The 20173-nt window shown below is 41.5% G+C and overlaps 2 protein-coding genes across 5 annotated transcripts in view; both read left to right on the forward strand.

Moving 5' to 3' along the window:
* Nucleotides 1-10591, forward strand: part of dusp22a (dual specificity phosphatase 22a) — a 164058-nt gene extending 153467 nt beyond the window's left edge. For all 4 annotated transcript variants that reach the window (XM_084123521.1, XM_084123523.1, XM_084123522.1 and 1 more), the window contains one exon: nucleotides 10073-10591. In XM_084123521.1, the coding sequence (XP_083979647.1) occupies nucleotides 10073-10255 (183 nt within the window). In that variant the 3' untranslated portion in view covers nucleotides 10256-10591. The remainder of the gene's footprint in view (nucleotides 1-10072) is intronic.
* A 1442-nt stretch (nucleotides 10592-12033) lies between these two features.
* On the forward strand, nucleotides 12034-16931 carry irf8 (interferon regulatory factor 8). The gene is made up of 8 exons (XM_084123644.1): nucleotides 12034-12289; nucleotides 12766-12949; nucleotides 13156-13232; nucleotides 13375-13483; nucleotides 13679-13720; nucleotides 14377-14763; nucleotides 15327-15442; nucleotides 16284-16931. The coding sequence occupies exons 1-8, from the start codon at nucleotides 12122-12124 to the stop codon at nucleotides 16473-16475; spliced, it is 1275 nt and encodes a 424-aa protein (XP_083979770.1). The 5' UTR covers nucleotides 12034-12121; the 3' UTR covers nucleotides 16476-16931.
* Nucleotides 16932-20173: the final 3242 nt, after the last annotated feature.

A 20173-nucleotide genomic window follows, 5' to 3' on the forward strand; every position in this document is an offset into this window, starting at 1 on the left:
CCTCTCGTTTCATTCGGGGCTCCAGTTGATGACGCCATGTCGCTTACAGCATCACAAGGCGGGCTTGATTCCTCTGGACATGACGATTCGGCTGCATTGCCTCCCACGGGAGTGCCAGCGTTGTCCGGGTGGGATCCGGAGCTGACGGCCACGCTTGCCTGGGCAGCTGAGAGCATCGGGTTGGAGTGGCGCCCGCTGCATCAGGAGGTCACCAGGTTGTGGAAGTACCCATTGACTTCCCGTGGCCCGGCGGCATCCTCTGCCTTCTCTGCCCTCGACGGCGTGGCGGCCATCGGGTACACTGGGGTCGCCCCGGTGGAGCATGCTGTGGCGATGCAACTGTGTCCCCAGAGCGCCTCCACCTGGCGTGGCAACCCTAAGAACCCCTTCAAGGCCTGTAGATTTTCTGCCACTCTCGAGGCGAAAGCCTACAGAGCTGCGGGGCAGGCCGCCTTCGCCTTGCATGCCATGGCCATCCTTCAAGTCCATCAGGCGAGGGTGCTCATGGACATGCACGAGGGCAGAGCTGACCCAGGGCTCATGCATGAGCTGTGCACTGCTACTGACCTCGCTCTACGGGCGACACCTGCGCGTTCCCTGGGTCAGGTGATGTCCACATGTGTGGTCCAGGAACGCCATCTGTGGCTCAACCTGGCTGATATGCGGGAGGCTGAGAGACCCTGTTTTCTCAACTCTCTCATATCCCAGGCTGGGCTCTTCGGCGTTGCGGTCGAGGACTTCGCCCAACAGTTCTCAGCTGCCCAGAAGCAGACTGAGGCAAGTAAGCACATTCTGCCCTGACGGCCAGCTGCTGCCTCTACCCAGCCGTCGGTTCAGCCTCCTCAGTCTGCTTCCCACCTTGGGCGCCCTCCTGTGGCTCCCGCCCCTCCTGCTCTGCCCACGCAGCAGCCTTCACCCGGGCCCAAGCAAGGAGGAGGTTGCAGGAAGGCGCCACAATCTGTCTCCGCTAATGAGACGGGCAGCTTGGAGTTAGGCCTCAGTTCTTTTCAGGAGATGGTGGCAGGACCACTCCTTCTTTTGTTCTCTTGAAAGAACTGACTCCCCTTCCTCCGAGCCCCAAGAGGTCGCGGATGGCAGTGTGAACTCGCACTCTCGTCCCCCTCTGTCGCCAGACCCCTGTCAGAGCAGGCCGCCGTGGAACACTTGTCCTTCCCTGGCCTCCTCTGTCAGGGTGTGGAACATGACCACGCCTCCACTTCGGACGCTCCGCCTCCCACGTCTGGGCTGGTCATTCCGCTTCGCTGCCCCATCGTGGGTATGCCTGTAGTTCAAATGACCCCGCTGGTTCAGTTTTTGGGAGCCTGGCTAGAGCTTCCCAATCTGTCCTGCGCGAACTATCAGGCTCGACTATGCGATTCAGTTTGCACGTCTCCTACCCGCTTTCGAGGAGTCCGCTATACCATGGTGGGTGGCTATGCCCCTGTCATGCGTGCGGAGGTCGCCGCCCTACTGGCGAAGGGTGCGATCGAGACCGTCCCTCCAGCCAAGATTAAGTCTGACTTCTACAGCCCCTACTTCATTGTACCCAAGAAGAGCGGTGGGTTACAACCAATCCTGGACCTGCGCGTCTTGAACCAAACCCTTCATAGGCTTCCAATCGTGGTTCGCATCCTGAACTGGCTGATTCTAGCACAGGTTTGAGAAAACAGGGACTGCTCCGCCACCTTACCCATCTGGGCCTTCATGTCAACCGGGAAAAGAGCAAACTCTCCCCCATGCAGAGGACCTCTTTTCTCCGTATGGAAATCGACTCGGTCGTCATGTACGCGCAGCTTACGAGCGAGCGCGCGCAGTCACTGCTGAATTGCCTGAGTCAATTCGAGGGCAAGAGTGCAGTTCCACTGAAGTTATTTCAGAGGCTCCTGGGACATATGGAATCCGCAGCGGCAGTCGCCGCTCGGACTGCTTCATATGAGACTGCTTCAGCACTGGCTTCGTGATCGAGTCCCGAGATAGGCATTGCAACAGGGCACGTTCCGGGTGCTAGTCACTCGGGCCTGCCGTCAAACCTTCACCCCGTGGTTGAACCTCTCTTTTCTACGGGCCAGGACACAAGTTCCATTGTGTCAACAGATGCCTCCACCACAGGTTGGGGTGCCATGTGCAATGGGCATGCTGCCGTGGGCTCTTGGACAGGACCCCAGCGCCTATGGCATGTCAATTGCCTCGAGTTGCTGGCCGTACATCTAGCTCTGCACCGTTTGTGGACGTTGTTGGAGGGCAAGCACGCACTGGTCTGTTCAGACAACATGGCGACAGTAGCATACATCAACCATCAGGGTGGTCTGCGCTCCCGCCAAATGTCGCAACTCGCACGCCATCTCATGGAGACTCCATCCCCAGATGGTTTAGCTGATTTGGGAACAGTTCGGTGATGCACAGGTAGGTCTGTTTGCCTCCCCAGAGTCTTCCCACTGCTGCTGGTTTTACTAGCGCACAGCTGCAGGAGGAGCAGGTACTTTTGGTTGCGCCTCATTGGCCCACCCGGACTTGGTTCTCCGAACTGGTGCTCCTCGCGACAGCCCTTCCCTGGCCAATTCCTCTGAGGAAGGACCTCCTTTCTCAGAGATGGGGCACCCTTTGGCACCTCAAGTGGTGGCTACCATAACTTCAGCTAGAGCCTTGTCCACGAGACACATCTATGCCCTGAAGTGGAACCTCTTCGTCACCTGGTGTTCTTCTCGCCGAGAAGATCCCAGAAAATGCCCGATCAGGTCTGTGCTCTCCTTCCTCCAAGAAGGGTTGGAACAAAGGCGTTCTCCTTCCACCCTGAAGGTTTATGTGGCTATGATCTCTGCGCACCACGACCTTGTGGAGTCCAAGACGGTAGGAGAGCATGACCAGGTCATCAGGTTCCTTAGGGGGGCCAGGAGGGGTCCTCCCCGCCCCCCTCATATGCCCTCTTGGGACCTCGCAGTGGGTCTATCTGCACTGCAGAGAGCTCCTTTTGAGCCATTGCACTCAGTTGAGCTTAAGTACCTCTCTATGAAGATGGCGCTCCTGGTTGGTTTGGCCTTCATCAAGAGGGTAGGGGACCTGCAGGCATTTTCGGTTGATGAAGCGTGCCTGGAATTCGGACCAGCTAACTCTCACATCATCTTGAGACCCCGGCCTGGATATGTGCCCAAGGTTCCCACCACTCCTTTCAGGGATCAGGTGGTTAATCTGCAAGCGCTGCCCTCGGAAGAGGCAGACCCAGCCTTGGCACTGCTCTGTCCAGTATGCACCCTTCTTGCTTACGTAGACAGAACGCGGTGTTTCAGGACCTCAGACCAGCTCTTTGTGTTTCGGTGGGAAGCTGAAGGGAAAGACTCTCTCCAAGCAGAGGCTATCTCACTGGATGGTGGACGCCATTGTCTTACCAGGCGCAGGGCCTGCCATGCCCCCTAGGGGTGAAGGCACACTCCACCAGTAGTGTGGCTTCCTCCTGCGCTCTAGCGCATGGCGCCTCGCTAACAGACATCTGTAGAGCTGCAGGCTGGGCGACACCTAACACTTTCGCGAGATTCTACAATCTCTGTGTAGAGACAGTGTCCTCTCCTTTACTCGCTCCCAGTAGCCAGTAAGTAGGACCTGCTCGGTGTCATCTCTTGCTGCGCCATTCCACTCCACGGACTGGATACGTGCGTTATTTTACTCAGATGATTTCTCCATAGACCCTGAGTTCCTCCTGCACTGTTGATGCCATCACCAGAGTGCATGCCTGGTTGGCCAGCCCTCTTGGTCGGTTAGGTCCCTCCATGTGCATGGTTCTCCGGTTGGGCAACCCCCACATGTGTATATTCCATGGTAAGTCTCCTCCGAACACGTGTTTTCCCTCGGCAAGACCCCTCTTGCCATCTCGAGGTTGAAACTTTCCACCCTGCAGGCTGGATACCTCTGAGTTCTCAATATGCATCCCGTACTCGGGTCATATGTGTTTTCTAGTTCCTGCTCTGCTGTGTCACATATTCCATCTGGGATATGCTACCCAGTGTACCTTGGTATTCTTGCGTTAGCCTGGCCCTTCACTCGTGCTAGCCTCACGATAAGGAGCTGTGGCTTTCGTAGGACACTGGAAGACAGCCGCATTGGCGAGATTAGATTGGGACCCCCATTCGTCAGTCTCTGACGTAACTCGTATTGACTGACTGAAAGGGAACGTCTCGGTTACGTAAATAACCCTTGTTCCCTGAAAGAGGGAACGGAGACGTTACGTCCGTATGCTACTGCTGCTGTACCGCTGAAATGGCCAGGGCGCACAGTCTTGGCTCCTAAGCAGATAACATAATGCAAGAATGCACTTGCGGCTCCTTTTATACCCACGTGGTGGGGCGGAGTTCGCGATGCAAATTCCGCAGACCCATGGTATTTTCATACCATTGGCTCGTTTTCTAATAACTGGAAGGTGATAGGGCTCTCTAGCGAAACCCCCATTCGTCAGTCTCTGATGTAATGTCTCCGTTCCCTCCTTCACGGAACGAGGGTTACATTCGTAACCGAGACGTTCAGATGTGTTCTATTAATCATCCTCATTTGTGTTTGCTATATAAGTTGGTTCCTCACATTCGTTCTCTGTCTAATCACTGTTGTGTTTGTTATAACCTGTCTGCCTGCTTAAGTAATTATTAAACTTTGAGTGTTTTGATCTTGTTCCGTCTGTCTTCATCTTCCTGCCTGAACACAAGTGTGACAATGGGTTGTTGTAAAAATCGCACATAGACGAACGAGTCTCAACAAAACAGTGTTTTAATCCAAACAGAATTACTCAGGAGAAAACCACATTAGCACAAACCAGACAGACAGAGAATACAGGGGAACTCAAGGTTTAAGTGCATGAAACAAAAAAAGGGAGCTTATTAGGAAATAAGTGAATAGAATACTGAACTAATGAGTTACCATGGAGACTAACAAAAACTAATACAGACATGACAGGAACTTAGGCCACCAGAGGAAAATAGGGGAGGGTCATGTCTTTTTATTCTTTGTTGAGGGGAGGGTCATCCAAATTTTTTTAGTCTAGGGGGAGGGTCACCCAACTTTTAAATTCATGAAAACAGCAACATTTCAAAGTGGCTTGTTTGGTGCTATTTTTTCCATTTAGCTCCATGTTGATCTCGCGTTATCAGCCCCCCTTCGATATCAGATGGGTCTGACCTAACAAAAATCCAGTTTGGCCTGTTTGACAGTGCGCGCACTTCAGTTCGTGCTTAGAAAAAGTGCATCATGTCAGAACAGAATGCCAAAGAAATGTTTACCCGGCAAAGCTTTAAAGCACGAGCAAATAATAAACTTTTGTGATTGCGAATAAGTGCACAGTGTCCTGTGAGTGTAACTCTACCGCTGCATTAAAGACCCACTCCGATGAAAATCATGTTTTTCTAGGTGTTAACATGTTCTTGTGGCATTTTTCTGATGTTAGAGGACATATCTTGAGAAAAATAAGTTCAAAGTTGTATTTCTGAGTATTTCTGCATTCAAATGGCTGTGAATCAGTAGCAGACGCTAAAATGCCAGCTAAAATTGACTGGAGTTGTGACGTAGTAACTCCACTGGGCGGTGCCACAAGCTCATACTCCCCTCCGCCCCCGCGGCTCAGGTTCTGAGGAGTAGAGAAGACGATGGCGGATCAACACCTATGTGCGGTAGCGGGTTGCAATGCTAACTGTACGTTCACACCGCCGCCGACTTGAGCGGCAAAGAAGCTCTGGCCGCCCTGTCAAGGACGCTTGTCAAAAAGTACGAGGAAGCTTGTTGACGCTTTGGCCGCTCTGACGTAGCAGCATTCTATGTTCGACCATGGGAGAAGAGAAGTGTCACACCATGAAAAGTAAACAAAATAAACAAGCAATACATTGACACTAGAAACCTTTTATAATGACAGCATTTGTATAACCGTTTTGGTCACATTATTATTTATTATTATTAATAGTGAGTGCGCGCGCGCGGCCGAGGCTCTCTCTCTCTCTCTGCTATCTCTCTGCGTTCTTATATGCCCTGTCAAGCGCGCCCTGTTAAACTGGCAGGACTTAAAAACACATGCAAATGATAAACTTTCACTCTGATGGTTAAACTGCAATTAATCCGATAATGATAGGAAACCCAGCAACGGCGATGATCAGCTTCTCCTCCGTTTTCTCGGAAGCTCAAGTCGGCGGCGGTGTGAACGAGGGGCAGGGTCGTCTCCGTGCCAACGGCTCCCCCCACAACGCAGAGGCGAATTGCTAATGAGCTACTGCCGCTCTGCTGAAGCAAAGTCCCAGAAAACGGCATAATCATCATTTAAAGACCACTGAGAATGTTTAAAAATAGCTCAAAATATGATCGGAGTGGGACTTTAACATGTGATGTGAATGTACGTCGAGTTTTACAGTATTGGGACTGAGGCGCCAGATCTGCAGCTGATAGAATGTGCGCTGTAGCGCGATACTACCATATTTTAGTTTCCATTCTTATTTTGTTTCCACGATGTGTAAGATGTAGGGCTACCACATCTTTAAATTACTATTAGTATTATTTAAGTTAACATAATAAAATACGTAGACCTACACCACAAAAACTAGTTTAGGATAAATTCGTTAAAATTGGGCGATTCCAGTGTTATGGACGTGACATTTGCAGTCAAAACTTGAAATATAAATTCTCAGAAAATGTATTTAATAGGCTACCAATATTTTGAAACGTCTGAAAGGAGTCAAGACATTAGAAAAATATCAGTCTACACATGCGTTTTATATTTAATATGAGGGAAATACACGTGACGTGACACAAAAAATCTTTAACTTTTAGGTGGCAAAATATTTTTTAGTAATTCTATAAATTACACTGTGCAAACCAAAAGATATATACCCATCGGATGAATAAAGATCGGCCTCCACAGAACATAAAATATTATTTTTATTTTATTTATCGTGTTCGCATTTATGTGAAAAAATAAATAAAAATGTTACGGGCGTGACAGTTCTCCATTACGGACATGACTGCTCTGAAAGCGACTTTAAAAATTTCACAGAGACCTCAAACAGAAAGCCCAAAGCCTTTAAAGTGAATTTCGTTTTTTTATTAATTGTATCTTAATTTTAATCAATGTTTCATCTGGATTTAATAAATAAGAAGTAAATATAGTAGAAAATAGATAATCATGACACGGAGGCGCGGGCGAGTGAACTGGACTCTTGTCTCATAAATGAACCGAAACTCAGCGTAAGGTAGGCTACTTGCCTCACAGACCTGATAAATATATAGAAAGCTTGAAATGTCTACTTTTAAACAGAACAATTCAAAACGAAGGAAAACAGACTGCTTTATGAAATGTGCATTTCTCTCTGGCGCGTTCTGAGAAGATCGCGACGCATCGTCAACTTCATCTTTGCAGTCGACACAGAAAACACTTGTTTATTAATAAACAATTAAAATGTCTCCTTGCTATATTTGACATATTTATAATCATTACTTTTGCCGGTTCTTTGTGACAGTTTTTAAATGCTTTGTTGGCAGCGCCACCCACATGTTGAACGAGTCACACCGCATCAGCACCGAAAACATGATTTTTTTCAAATCTAAAATCAAAAATCGTGATACGAACCGAATCGTAGGTTTTGTCTATCGTTACAGCCCTAGTAAGATGAGAAAGCAAGAGTTTATGGTTTAAAAAAAAACAAACAAAAAAAAAACAATGGCTATCTGAACATCTTTGCCAAGCGCAAACCAGTACAGAAGTAGGCTAATCAATAAATTATCGGGGAGGGTCATGCCTTTTTTCACAATCATTTTGGAGGGTCATAGAAAAATTTATTGCTGGCCAAGGGAGGGTCATGTCTTTTTTGACAACAGATCTCAAAACTCCTCCGGTGGCCCCTTAAATAAAAAATGAACAGTCCCTTACTAAACAGAACATACACATTAAGACAAGTGCATTATTTCACATGAGCTTAAAGAATAGTTAATTCTTAAGACAGCCACACCCTAAAAGGGTCTGCACAGTTATGCAGTTATTTTAAGGTTTTATAAAATAAAAAAATAAAATAAAAAATTCTCTGAAATGTGTGCTTTGGTTTTCAGTGGAATTGCATAGATTGCAATAAATGTATGAATGTTCTGATATTATTATTATTTTTTTTAATTTTTGCATTACAAAAAACAGCCCTTTTTAACAGGGGTGTATAGAATTTTTATATCCACTGTACACACACAGGTTGCGTTTCCATGTTTTATGGGGACTTTCCATAGGTGGCAATCATTTTTATACTGTACAAACTGTATATTCTATCCCCTAAACCTACCCATCACAGAAAACCTTGTGCATTTTTACATGTTCAAAAAACATCACTTAGTGTGATTTATAAGCTGCTTTCCTCGTGGGGACCAAAAATATCCCCACAAGGACAAGGATTTCGGATATTGCTGTCTTTGTGTGGACATTTTGTAGGGACAAATGTAGGGTTTACCTGAACCGCACACACGCACACACACTTTGGGTTTCCATGTTTTATGGGGACATTCCATAAACATAATGATTTATATACTGTACAAATTATATATTCTATCCCCTTAAAGGAATAGCTCACTTAAAAATGAAAATTCTGTCATAATTTACTCACCCTCAAGATGTTTCAAACCTGTATGAATTTCTTTCTTCTGCTGAACACAAAAGGAGATATTCTGAAGAATGTCAGTAACCAAACAATTGACGTACCCCATTGACTTCCATAGTATTTTTTATTTTTTTTTCTTGGGGTCAACCTAAACCTACCCATAACAGAAAACTTTCTGCATTTTTACATTTTCAAAAAACATAATTTAGTATGATTTATAAGCTGTTTTCCTCATGGGGACCAAAAAAATGTCCCCAGAACATATACCAGAACCACACACACCCCTACTAATTATCACTATTAATACTTTTTTTTTTTTTTTTTTTTTTTATCTTTTGGTATCCTGGCATGCTTTTTAAGCAGTACTTTTACTTTAGTTTTTGGGCAAATTCATTCAATGTATATTTGTCTAAACCAATGTCAAGCATTTTTTAGCCTTTAGATCAGATGATTTTTAAGATAAGAAAAATAGTCAAGTGTGTGTTTTAACAGTGTACATTTGTAACAAATATATATTTTTGCAGTCAGTTGTTTAAGTTATTTAGGATATTAGTGATTAAAAAATGGCTCTAAGTATGAGGATGTATTAGTGTACAACATGTGAAAACATGTTGTGTGGCATGCCTAAACTAGTTAGGACAGTCTGCCTGGAAACTAACCGGATGTCTGTCCTCCCACTCTATTCCAGCACAGACCCTGAGCAGGGCTATGTGCCAGGGAATTCCCAACTCCCTCCTCAAGACATGACATAGCTGCACTGCACTAGACTGTTAAATACATGAATGCATGCTGAGATGGTGTGTTTCTAATGGATGATACAGATTTCTGTGGAAAATAACCTACTGATGATAGGGGGGTGATGTGAGGATAAGGTTATTTAAACAGAGCTTTTATTAAAACATTGTGATGCCATTCCCAGATGAAAACCCTCCATGGGATTCCTAGGAAAAAATGTCATACCATTCAGCCACTGCCATACCAACACTTATTGAGGGAGTAATTCTGGTTTGATCAATGAATTTTTGTTCAACATTTAATCAGGGCATTGTGACCAAAAGTGAAACTGATTTCTAACCAATTAATTTCTTGTGTGTTTAAGATTTTCCAGAAAAGCCTGTTTCCAGTAGGCGTTTGCATGGGGCCGTCCTTTTAATGAGCAAATGAAAGATTGTCACTCAACTTTTGAGTTTTTGTTTATGTAAAGAAATGCAGTTGAGTCACTGAGGTTGCCCCAGTACAACAGAGAACGGCCCCTGACAACACAAATCTACTTTCAGTTAGACGTCAGGAAAACATTTGACATATTAAAATGGCATACAGAACGATGTTATGATTTCCCTTTTTTGTCTCTACCCCAAACCATGCACAGCAACTGAAAATAAGCTGTCGTCTCTGAGTAATACCACAACCTTCAGTCTGTTCTGGTTTTGATGACAGAGCAGGTTAACACAATTGCTTTCTCTCTCTCCCTCTTTCAGTACCGGGCATGGTTGCGGGCCAGCTATACACCCAGTCCCTTTGAAGACCAGGAACAAGTCAAAGCTTTACTGAGTCTATATGCAGAACAGGGGCGACAAAATGATCCAGAGTGGATGAACCAGAGCTCTCGCATTTACCCTCTATCCTGCAACCAATACAGTGCATCAGGCAGCAGCAGATGAAAGCAGACATGACACCAGTCTCTGCTTTACCACATGCTTTAACCCTAGCTGGACAGTAATGGCATGTGAGGCAGATCCACATGTACAGTTCATTTCAAATGAGAGATTGCAGAGCACTTGCCTTTATTTTCTAGCCATGCTAATGTGAGCACTCTGAAGTGTTCAGATTCATCTTGAGATCATTAAGAACTATGATTCAAAGGGAATTTCTTTTTCTTTTTTTCATTAAATCCCTTAATAAGTTGCTTGAGTCTGTTAGCTTGAGTCACCATAATTGTTGCATTTTATAAAAAAAATAAATAAAAAAAATAAATAAATAAACCACCTTGAAAAGAAGGATGCATTTAGATTTTTCAGCTTTGAAATTATGGTATAAATAATATTTAAGTGATAAACTACACTAAAACATTAAAGTAGCCTTATTAAATGTAGTATTTGGACTGCTATTGTATGATTTATGATTTATTATTTTTATGTCATATATATATATATATATATATATATATATATATATATACTGTTTGCAAGATATTTTATTGCAAACATTCAACAATGTTATTAAACAAGAGCTTATATTTAGCCCACTATTATTACGTTAATGTGAGAACCTTATATAAAGTGATGAATTGGGTTTAGTTAAAATAACAACAAAGTAACTTCTTTATGAAAAACACAGACATAAATTATGTATTTTTCCTTTGTGTATATATTATATACTTTACTATACATTAAGCAACATTGTATAAATCACAATTTTTACTTGCCTGCTAAGACCACCACCCCCCCCAAAAAAAAAACTTTATATAATAGATTACATTACCAATTTAGCTATATTATTGCCTAGCCCTACTTCACACTGTGTTGAACCAGTAAGAAAGACTTATTTTTATTAATCCTGTCATGTTCAGCTTCCTCTCAAACTGTCTTAAAGAGAAAACTCCTTCACGACGACCACTACCTGTGCTCATATCCTCAAACACACCACCAGCATACGACCTCACCTTTCCAAGATCCGCTTTTTATGGTTTCCACATGATCTTTAAACTTCCTGACAGCAGGTTAGACGTGGCTTTGACATGAGATGTCAACCATTTCAGAACATGCCACCACAATCAGGCTTTATTTAACTGTTCATTATTAAATCTATGGATGCTCTGATGATGAACCACAACCATTTGAGTCATGTGAAACATTTGTTTGCTTTCCAATTAAGAGATACTTTTGCTATGATATGATAGGACAAACAATGTTAATTCACATAACATGTTTGTAGCATGAAATAGACAACTGTTGCTGTATGCTGTATAATGATTCATAATCTGAATAGTTTAAGGTTTATGTACAGTATGTGTACATAAACCTTAAACTCATCAAGAATGCCATAACCATTGATGGTTTGAACAAACCAAATTCCTGATATCCCTTCAATCAAACCTGCATCAAAGATTTATATACTGGCATATTAACAAGTGTTTTATTTTTAGGATATTTATCTTCAGATCCAGCCTGTGGGATATTTAGGAAACTTCAGTTTCTGAGTTTAGGTATCAAGAGGTTGAGCCTGTAAAGACTCATTCCCCTCTTACCCCTCAGGTCACTTCACACCTCCAGAACTAGACTGAGATTTCTCGTAAATGCGTCCGCTTCACAGAATGTAATTTACATATTCATATATCGCCCACCATAACGCGTAGTGATTGGACGCCTGGGCGTTGAGCAGACCAATCCGCTGTCACGACATTCTTTTTCACTTGAGCGGGTGTCCTTTTCATTATAAATAAAGCTGCGTGGATAGTTGTGAATGTGAAATGTATATTCCTCAGCAGCCCGCTGTACCGGCATAAGAGTTAAGTAAGAGTGTAAAGGATGAATCCGGGTGGTCGCAGACTGAAACAGTGGCTTATAGAACAGATAAATAGTAACATATATAATGGACTGCTATGGGAGGATGAGAAACACACCATGTTTCGAATCCCTTGGAAACATGCAGGAAAACAAGACTACAACCAAGAGGTGGATGCGTCCATTTTCAAAGTAAGCGTTAATTTAATAATAATAATAATAATAATAATAATAATAATGTTTGTTTGATAAAAGTATACCATTATTTTGTAATATGTAGATCATAAGATTCTAGGTATTTAGATGATGTCATAGGGTACACAAAAGGTTCCACAAGTGTAACATCTGAATGTGCATCTTATGTTTAAATTAACTAATAATGTTAAAACCGACGGAAGAATAAGTCCCACTATTTTTTTTTCTTACAGTAAATATTGGTTGGTGGGGGTCTAAATTATATTTTTTATAGTTATTATATTAATTAAATAATTTGCCTGTTTGTATATCATTCTAAAAAAAGATTCATTCTCTCATCAAGAATCACCAAATATCATTCTATCATTCTACAAATGTGCACCATATTCAGCTTCTCAGTTACCTTTCAAGTCTATTTCTTTAGAGTAATTCTGATGTTGTGGTGATGTCTGACTAAGCATGTGTTTTCACAGGCGTGGGCGATATTTAAAGGGAAGTTTAAGGAGGGGGATAAAGCTGAACCAGCGACATGGAAGACCAGATTGCGCTGTGCACTCAACAAGAGCCCAGATTTTGAGGAAGTTACTGACCGATCCCAGCTTGACATCTCTGAGCCTTACAAAGTGTACCGGATTGTGCCAGAGGAGGAACAGAAGTGTATGTGTGTGTGTGTGTGTGTCTCTTTGTGTGTGTGCTTTGTTTTTCTTTTCCAAGAAACATTAGAAATAGCACAGAGGCAAATTCTTACAGGCATACATTAAAAGAAGTTCAGTGACTCTACGGAGTGAGCCTTTACTATTTATCTAAATATCCCATTGTCTTTACAATTTAAGTGAATTAATGGCATATATTTTATTTTGTAGTGGGTAAAGGCACAATCACTGACATTGACCCGAATGTCATGGGCTGCTCACCAGACCTGGATGGACCTACTAAAGAGGTATTGTCATTTCTCCACCTGTTAACTGCTCTGTTTTCCTTTAGAATGATGAAGGATGAAGGAATTGAGGGGATTAAAGATTTATTGTGGACTGTGGTGAAATTTGTCTGATAACTCATGTCTACAAAATGTTTGTGTGCAGTCTTCAAATGAGGAATACATTGGCATCCTGAAGCGTAGTCATTCTCCCCTGGATGAAGGCAGTAACATGATTTCAGTGCAGGAATGGTGGCAGCAAGGATCTCACAATGGTACCACTGATTATGACTTATTTAGAAGAAGATAAAAGTAAATTTAACATAAGTACTTTCTTGAGAACTGATTTCAAAAATAATAAATAGAAATTGTAAAAATAACACTGCTGCACATTTACATGCTACACACGGTGTAAGATTGACTAATTTCTCGTTTGTGTTCATATTGATGTGTTTTATGTACATTCACAGCTGCTGTTGTTCATCAGGATCCTGCAGGGACATTCAGTGCTGGTATGTAATTTCTGTTGTGTATGTGTTGTGTTTTCTGTTGTATGTAAAGTGAAAAAGTGAAAGTGACATGTGAAGACCAAGTATGGTAACTCATACTCAGAATTTTCCCCTGCATTTAACCCATCCAAGTTAGTGCACACACATTAGGAGTAGTGAGTATTGAAATAACACACACACCCGGAGCAATGGGCAGCCATCTTGCTGTGGCGCCCGGGGAGCGATTGGGAGTTAGGTGCTTTGCAAACCCGCAACTGACTCTCTAACCATTAGGCCATGACTGTCCCCAAAAAAGACAATTTTTCCTTTTTTAATTGTCATCATCTTTTATAGCCTCCATACCCAGAGTGACCATGGTAGAATTAATTTAGCATTTGATTAATTAATTAATAATTTTAGGGTTCCTACTTCTATGGAAAACCTGGAAATATCATGGTGTATATATATATATATATATATATATATATATATATATATATATATATACACTTTGAAGAGAACATTATCTCTTTGTATATATTAATTTTTAAAATCCTTCCAAGTAAATAGAGTTGACTATAGAAAAATCATGGAAAACCTTCAGAACCCTGTTTTAACTCCTTGTTATCTTACTGTTGTTTGAGTGGGATGATTGACCGCAAATTTCTCCATGCCTCCAGCGTTCTCTCAGATGATGATCGGTTTCTACTATGGAGGTCGGCTGGTAGGCAGCATGGTTACCACTCATCCAGAGGGATGCCGTATCTCCCCCTGTCAGCCCCCTTTGGCTAATGGCTTCTTGTATGGACCGGACAGCCTCCAGAACATCCGCTTCCCGTCCGTTGACCTCATTGAAAACGAACGCCAGCGTCATGTCACCCGTAAGCTCTTCAGTCACTTGGAGCGTGGCGTACTGCTGCGTGCCAACCGAGAGGGCATCTTTATCAAGCGTCTGTGTCAGAGCAGAGTATTCTGGAGTGGCCAGGATACTCAGTACAACCCCAACCCTGGCAAACTAGAGCGAGATGCTGTGGTGAAGATCTTTGACACTGCCAGGTTCCTGCAAGGTAAACAAAGATCCTTCTAGACATGTTATAACTCCAGATTTTTTGTAAAAGTCTATTTCAGTACTAGACTGTTGAAATACATTCACAATTGCATGTCAGTATATGTAGTATATATAAGGTACTGAAAGATCATTAAAAAAGTTATCGTCAAATTAAATAACTCTTAAATAAATAAATAAATTTTAATGTATGAGTTTAGTTTATCAATTCATGGTAACACTTTATTTTACAGTGTCCTTGTTACATATGTTACATGTACTTACCATAGTAATAACAGTAAATTATGCATAATTACATGCAACTAACCCTCAACCAAATCATAATCCTACCCTAACCCTATAGTAAGTACATGTAGTTGCTTAATATTACTCAGTACTTAAATATATAATAATACTGTAACAATGACAACTTAAAATAAAGTGTAACCCAATTTATTTATTGTCCTTATTATTGAAATACAATTGACCTGATTTATTAATTATGTACTAATCAACAACTGCTAAGATTTAGATCACACATAAAAATAAGAAATATTTACATTTGTTTGTTTTATTTTCTTGCAGCACTGCAGTTATATCAAGAGGGTCATTGTCACCCTCCAGAGCCCACCATCATGCTTTGCTTTGGGGAAGAGTTTAATGATTTCAGCACTGTCAAGAGCAAATTAATCATTGTGCAGGTAATTAATATAAGCTTTCTTTCTATTATGTTAAAATAATTTGTATAAATAAAATAAATAAATAAAACTAACACTTTATAGTGAAGTTCAATTTGTTAATGTAGGTATCCTGAACTAACAATAGATAATTATTTTACAGCATTTATTAATCTAAGTAAATGTAAATTTTTACATATACTAATAGATTTTTAGATGTATGAATTAGCTATTTATATTAATGTATTATTAAAAAATAGTAGATTTATAAATTAACATGGTAACAATAAGGTTTCATTAGTTACATTAGTTAACTACTCTGGCTAACATGGACTAAGAATGAACAGTACTTCTACAGCATTTATTAATCTTAGTTAATATTCATTTCAACATTTACTAATACATTATTAAAATCAAATGTTGTATTTGTTAACATTAGGTAATGCACTGTGAACTAACACGAACGAACAATGAATAGCTGTATTGTTATTAACTAACATTAACAAAGATTAATAAATACTGTAACAAATTTGCTCATTGTTAGTTCATGTTAGTTAATACATCAACTAATGTTAACAAACGAGACCTTATTGTAAAGTGTTATCATTATCATTAACCTAGATTAATTAAAGCTGTAAAAAATTGTTGTTCATTTTTAGTGTATGATACCTAGTGCATTAACTTATTGAACCTTATTGTAAAGTGTTAAACTGAACCTTAAAGACTAATTTCTAAATATGAATTACATTTGTTAGGTTACTTGTATACAATTATCTTCTTTTCACATTTTTCTATTCATTTTCTTAATTACCTGAATTGAAAACACTATGAAACACAGGAATAACCTAATTCTTTATCCAAACAGATCACAGCATTGAACTGTCAGCAACTGGTGGATACAGTGACCGCCCGGCGATCCCAGTATAGCAGTGGGAATTTGGAGATCTCAGATGACATGGCCAGTGATCAGATGGCTCGCATATATCAGGATCTGTGCAGCTACCCGGTTCCCCAACAAGCTTCCTGTTTCAGGGACAACCTGCCGATTCCAGTCTGAGGCAGAACTCTGAGCCAGTCTTGTCTCAAATAATGAGTCAGTTCATGTTCACAACCCAAAATTATGCTTTTACATTGTCATTACATAAAGAAAACGATTGACCTTTAGGTGTGCTATCTGTGCATAGCATCCTGTTCTCTCAAGGCTGAAAACAGCATCTGACAGAAGGTTTGCAATGTTCTCAGGGATTACATACTCATTTGTTAGAGGAAAGTGAATTTCTTTTTTTTAACTCTGTATATATTACTTTTTTTTATATTGATTTTGCCCTAAACATTTGAAATTTCTCTGTTAATTTCTTTTTACTATGCACTGTAAAGTTGATAGGTTTTACTATCTTTCATTTTTATATTGATTTTTATATTGATTTTTTCTGTTATTTTTTTTAAATGAGTTGAATGCACAATAAATGTTAAATGAGTAATCTATGTATAATTAAAGAAATTATTTTGATAAGCTGGTTGTCTAACTGATCTATAAATTGTGTGTACTGTCACACGTTTAGGTGTCCTTAACTACTATGTACTTGCATCAAAAATAAGTACAATGTACTTGTGTTCATGCTATTGCTGCTATTAAGGTGGATACGGGTAAAGTTAAGGACAGGTTTGGGGGTATGGGTAGGTTTAAGGGTAAGTTAAGGTTTTGATAGATGTAATTACAGAAATTTATTACAGCTGTAATTACATGCAGGTATTTTTTAAAATATAAGTACAATGTAAAAACGTGCACACAATAAGTGCATTGTATTAAATGAGTAATTTAAATGTTAGGAAATAGTAGTTAAAGACACCTAATTTAAAGTGGGACAATTTTTTTAATGCCACAAGTACAATGGGTATTGCATAGTCATATTATTAAGAACATCAGCTGCCAGGAAAAAAGTTGCATACATTTCATTGCATTTAAAATATTTTCAGTGCTTTTATGTTTTTAGTTTGTTCCAAAAGGTCTATGTACAATTTAAAGTCATTTATGATATTTGGCTTGCATGTGTACATGAAGGTGTTGTTGTTGACATGTTGTTGACACTTTAAAGCGTGAAATGGACAGTCAACAGTGGTAGTTGCTAGTGCACCACCAGGGCCTGTGCACCATCTTGTGGTGCCATCCAGAGAGGTTTATAATACCTGAAGAAAGCTACTGTTAGCATTCCCATTCATCTCAATGGCACTTGCTCAGCCTCAATAGGACCCCCGGAAGTATAAGATCCCTCCAAAAAAGAATTGGCTACTGGTAAAAATTACTGAAATATTTACAATTTTAATGTTGCTTGGCAAACATATTTATTTGATCAAAACATATGGCTAACTCTGTATGTCTTCCAATGGAGAAGGATGCTTTTTGCAGATAGTATAATTAGGACATCTAACTACCAACAGGGGCTAATGAGGCCATGCTAACCAGGATGACCCTTTGATTCCATCTGCCAATCAGTGTTAATTAATTGTTTCTGGAACTAAGGCCCAAATGCACACTTTATGTGCCCTTGCAGTCTTGCAGACTTGGCCACAGGGGCATTATGTCACAAAAGTGTGGACTTGAAGACCAGGAGGGCTTAGGGTGACATTTAGGACAGGGCCTAAGTGTCCATTAGCAAACACTGGCAGCATGTGATTATATACAATATACTTGCAATGTCTTAGCCGTTGAACGAGCGTCCAGATGCAGTTTAATGGTGGTGAAGTTGCAATCAAGTTCTTCTGGGTTGAATGAAGAAATAAGCTTGCGATGTTATTCTGACTCGGTTATGCACGGGGAAGTAACGACAGGGCTGGTTCTAACATGAGGCTCCTCCGGCTGCATGGCTGTGCACTGGGGTAAAGGTCCCGCAGTCTGACTGGATGTCTCCAGACTTTTCACACGAACAGCAACCAGAAGAAGAAGGAAGTCCTTTTCTATGGACCTTATGTGTCTTTCCTATGGCCTGTACTGTTGCATGTGGCCACCTTCCCCCAACTCAGAGTCCTGCATGCGGGAGGGTACCTGAATAATATTTACGGAGTCATTTGCGGTGTGGGTCGGGAAACAATAGGCATAGGTGGACTGCGGGTTCAAGTGCCAAGACTATTTCAACTTATTTTAGTACCCACTGATAGGCTGCTGCTTTCAAACTGTCCCATGCTTATTTGTGTTCATACACTGCAGTATAAAGAACTTCAAAGGTTTCTAATTACAACACGATTTGCAGCGTTGAGCACAGCGTTTGCGCGCTGCAACTGAAGTGATTGACAGCATCAGTCATTAAGGGAGCGCTCTTTGCTCATTTTCTGTATATAATCTATTCGTAATTTGAATAAAAGTTTTATCTTTCATGCTGCTAAGAGGATTAACGGCCACATGAACACAGCAGAGTTTCAGGAGAGACAACCGACCGCATTTAAATGCAGAGTGAATCCACTAAAATATCCCCGATAATATATGACATTAAAGGCTTGTACTTGATTATATGTTCTTTTAATTTATAGAAACCTCTAAGAATCTGTATAGCCTATGATGTGATTTGAACAAATGTGCATAGTTTTCACAGTAGCCAGGAATCCAATTACATTTTAGCTGCGCAAATGCCATCCTAGCGGCCCTAATGGAGCGGAGGCCTCAGTAAGAAAACTCCCTCTAGTGAGAGGAGGCCTAGCAACACTCGCAGTCCAAACTACATTTTAATGCTAGGAAGCTTGCAAGGCAAAAGGCGGTAGAACAGCCCCGCTGTCTAAGCTTCAAGGACACAAGCCTCAACATGTCACTTCTCTATAATGAGAGGAGGCTCACTATGTCTGATGCTAAGAACAGATATTCAAGGAGGCACACCGTGCGCCTAACAACTTTGTTTTGAAGCAGGGCTCCATGTGGTGATCTGGGGAGTGGAGGCCTCAGCAGAGCCAACAATGCTAAATTCAAGAGATAGCATTCAGGGAGGCTTCACAGAGAGCCTAACTACTTGAACATGCTAACCGGGCGGAGCCCCAGGGAGCGTAGATCTCAGTAAGATGGCATCCAATACTTGCTTCAAAAAATAGTAGTCAAGGAGGCTCCAGAGAGCAGGAGGCCTCAGTAGAATGACTCTATAGAGAGTCAACACTATCCCAAAGACAGCAGTCAGGGAGGCTCACAAGAACCTATCTACCTGATTATGCTTATCCGAGCGGAGCTCCGATGAGCAGATCAACTCCAGAATCAGAGACTTCAACATAACGACTCTCTAGTGCGAGAGGAGGTCCGTAAACTCAATCATAAAGGCAACTCTCAAAGAGGCTCGTTACGAGTCTAATTACTTGAAGATGCTATCAGAGCAGAGGTCTGGGGACCGGAGGCTCAAGAGGCATAGTATCCAGAGAGTTACTTAACGAGAGGAGGCCTAACCATGCTCTGAAGAAGGAGGCAGCAACCGAGGAGGCTCAAGGGGAGCTTCAAACTTAGTAAACTGCCCGGCATCTTTCCTTCTCCCCCTGGCTTCATGCCTCCTTGAAGTCAAGTCAAGTCAAATTACATTTATTTATATAGAGCTTTTTACAATACAGGTTGTTTCAAAGCATCTTTACAGAGATAACAGGAAAATAATGCAACAAAGTTTGTTTCCAGAAGAAAATAGTTTTCAGTCCAGCTTAAGTAAGTTCAGTGATGTTTCATTTTTGTTGTAAAAAAGTTATTAATTTAGTTAATTTATATACATAGCCGCTTTGTAGAGAACCGTGATGTCA

Source organism: Abramis brama (assembly GCF_963993115.1).
Source record: "Abramis brama genome assembly, chromosome: 9".
Classification (NCBI taxonomy): Eukaryota; Metazoa; Chordata; class Actinopteri; order Cypriniformes; family Leuciscidae; genus Abramis; species Abramis brama.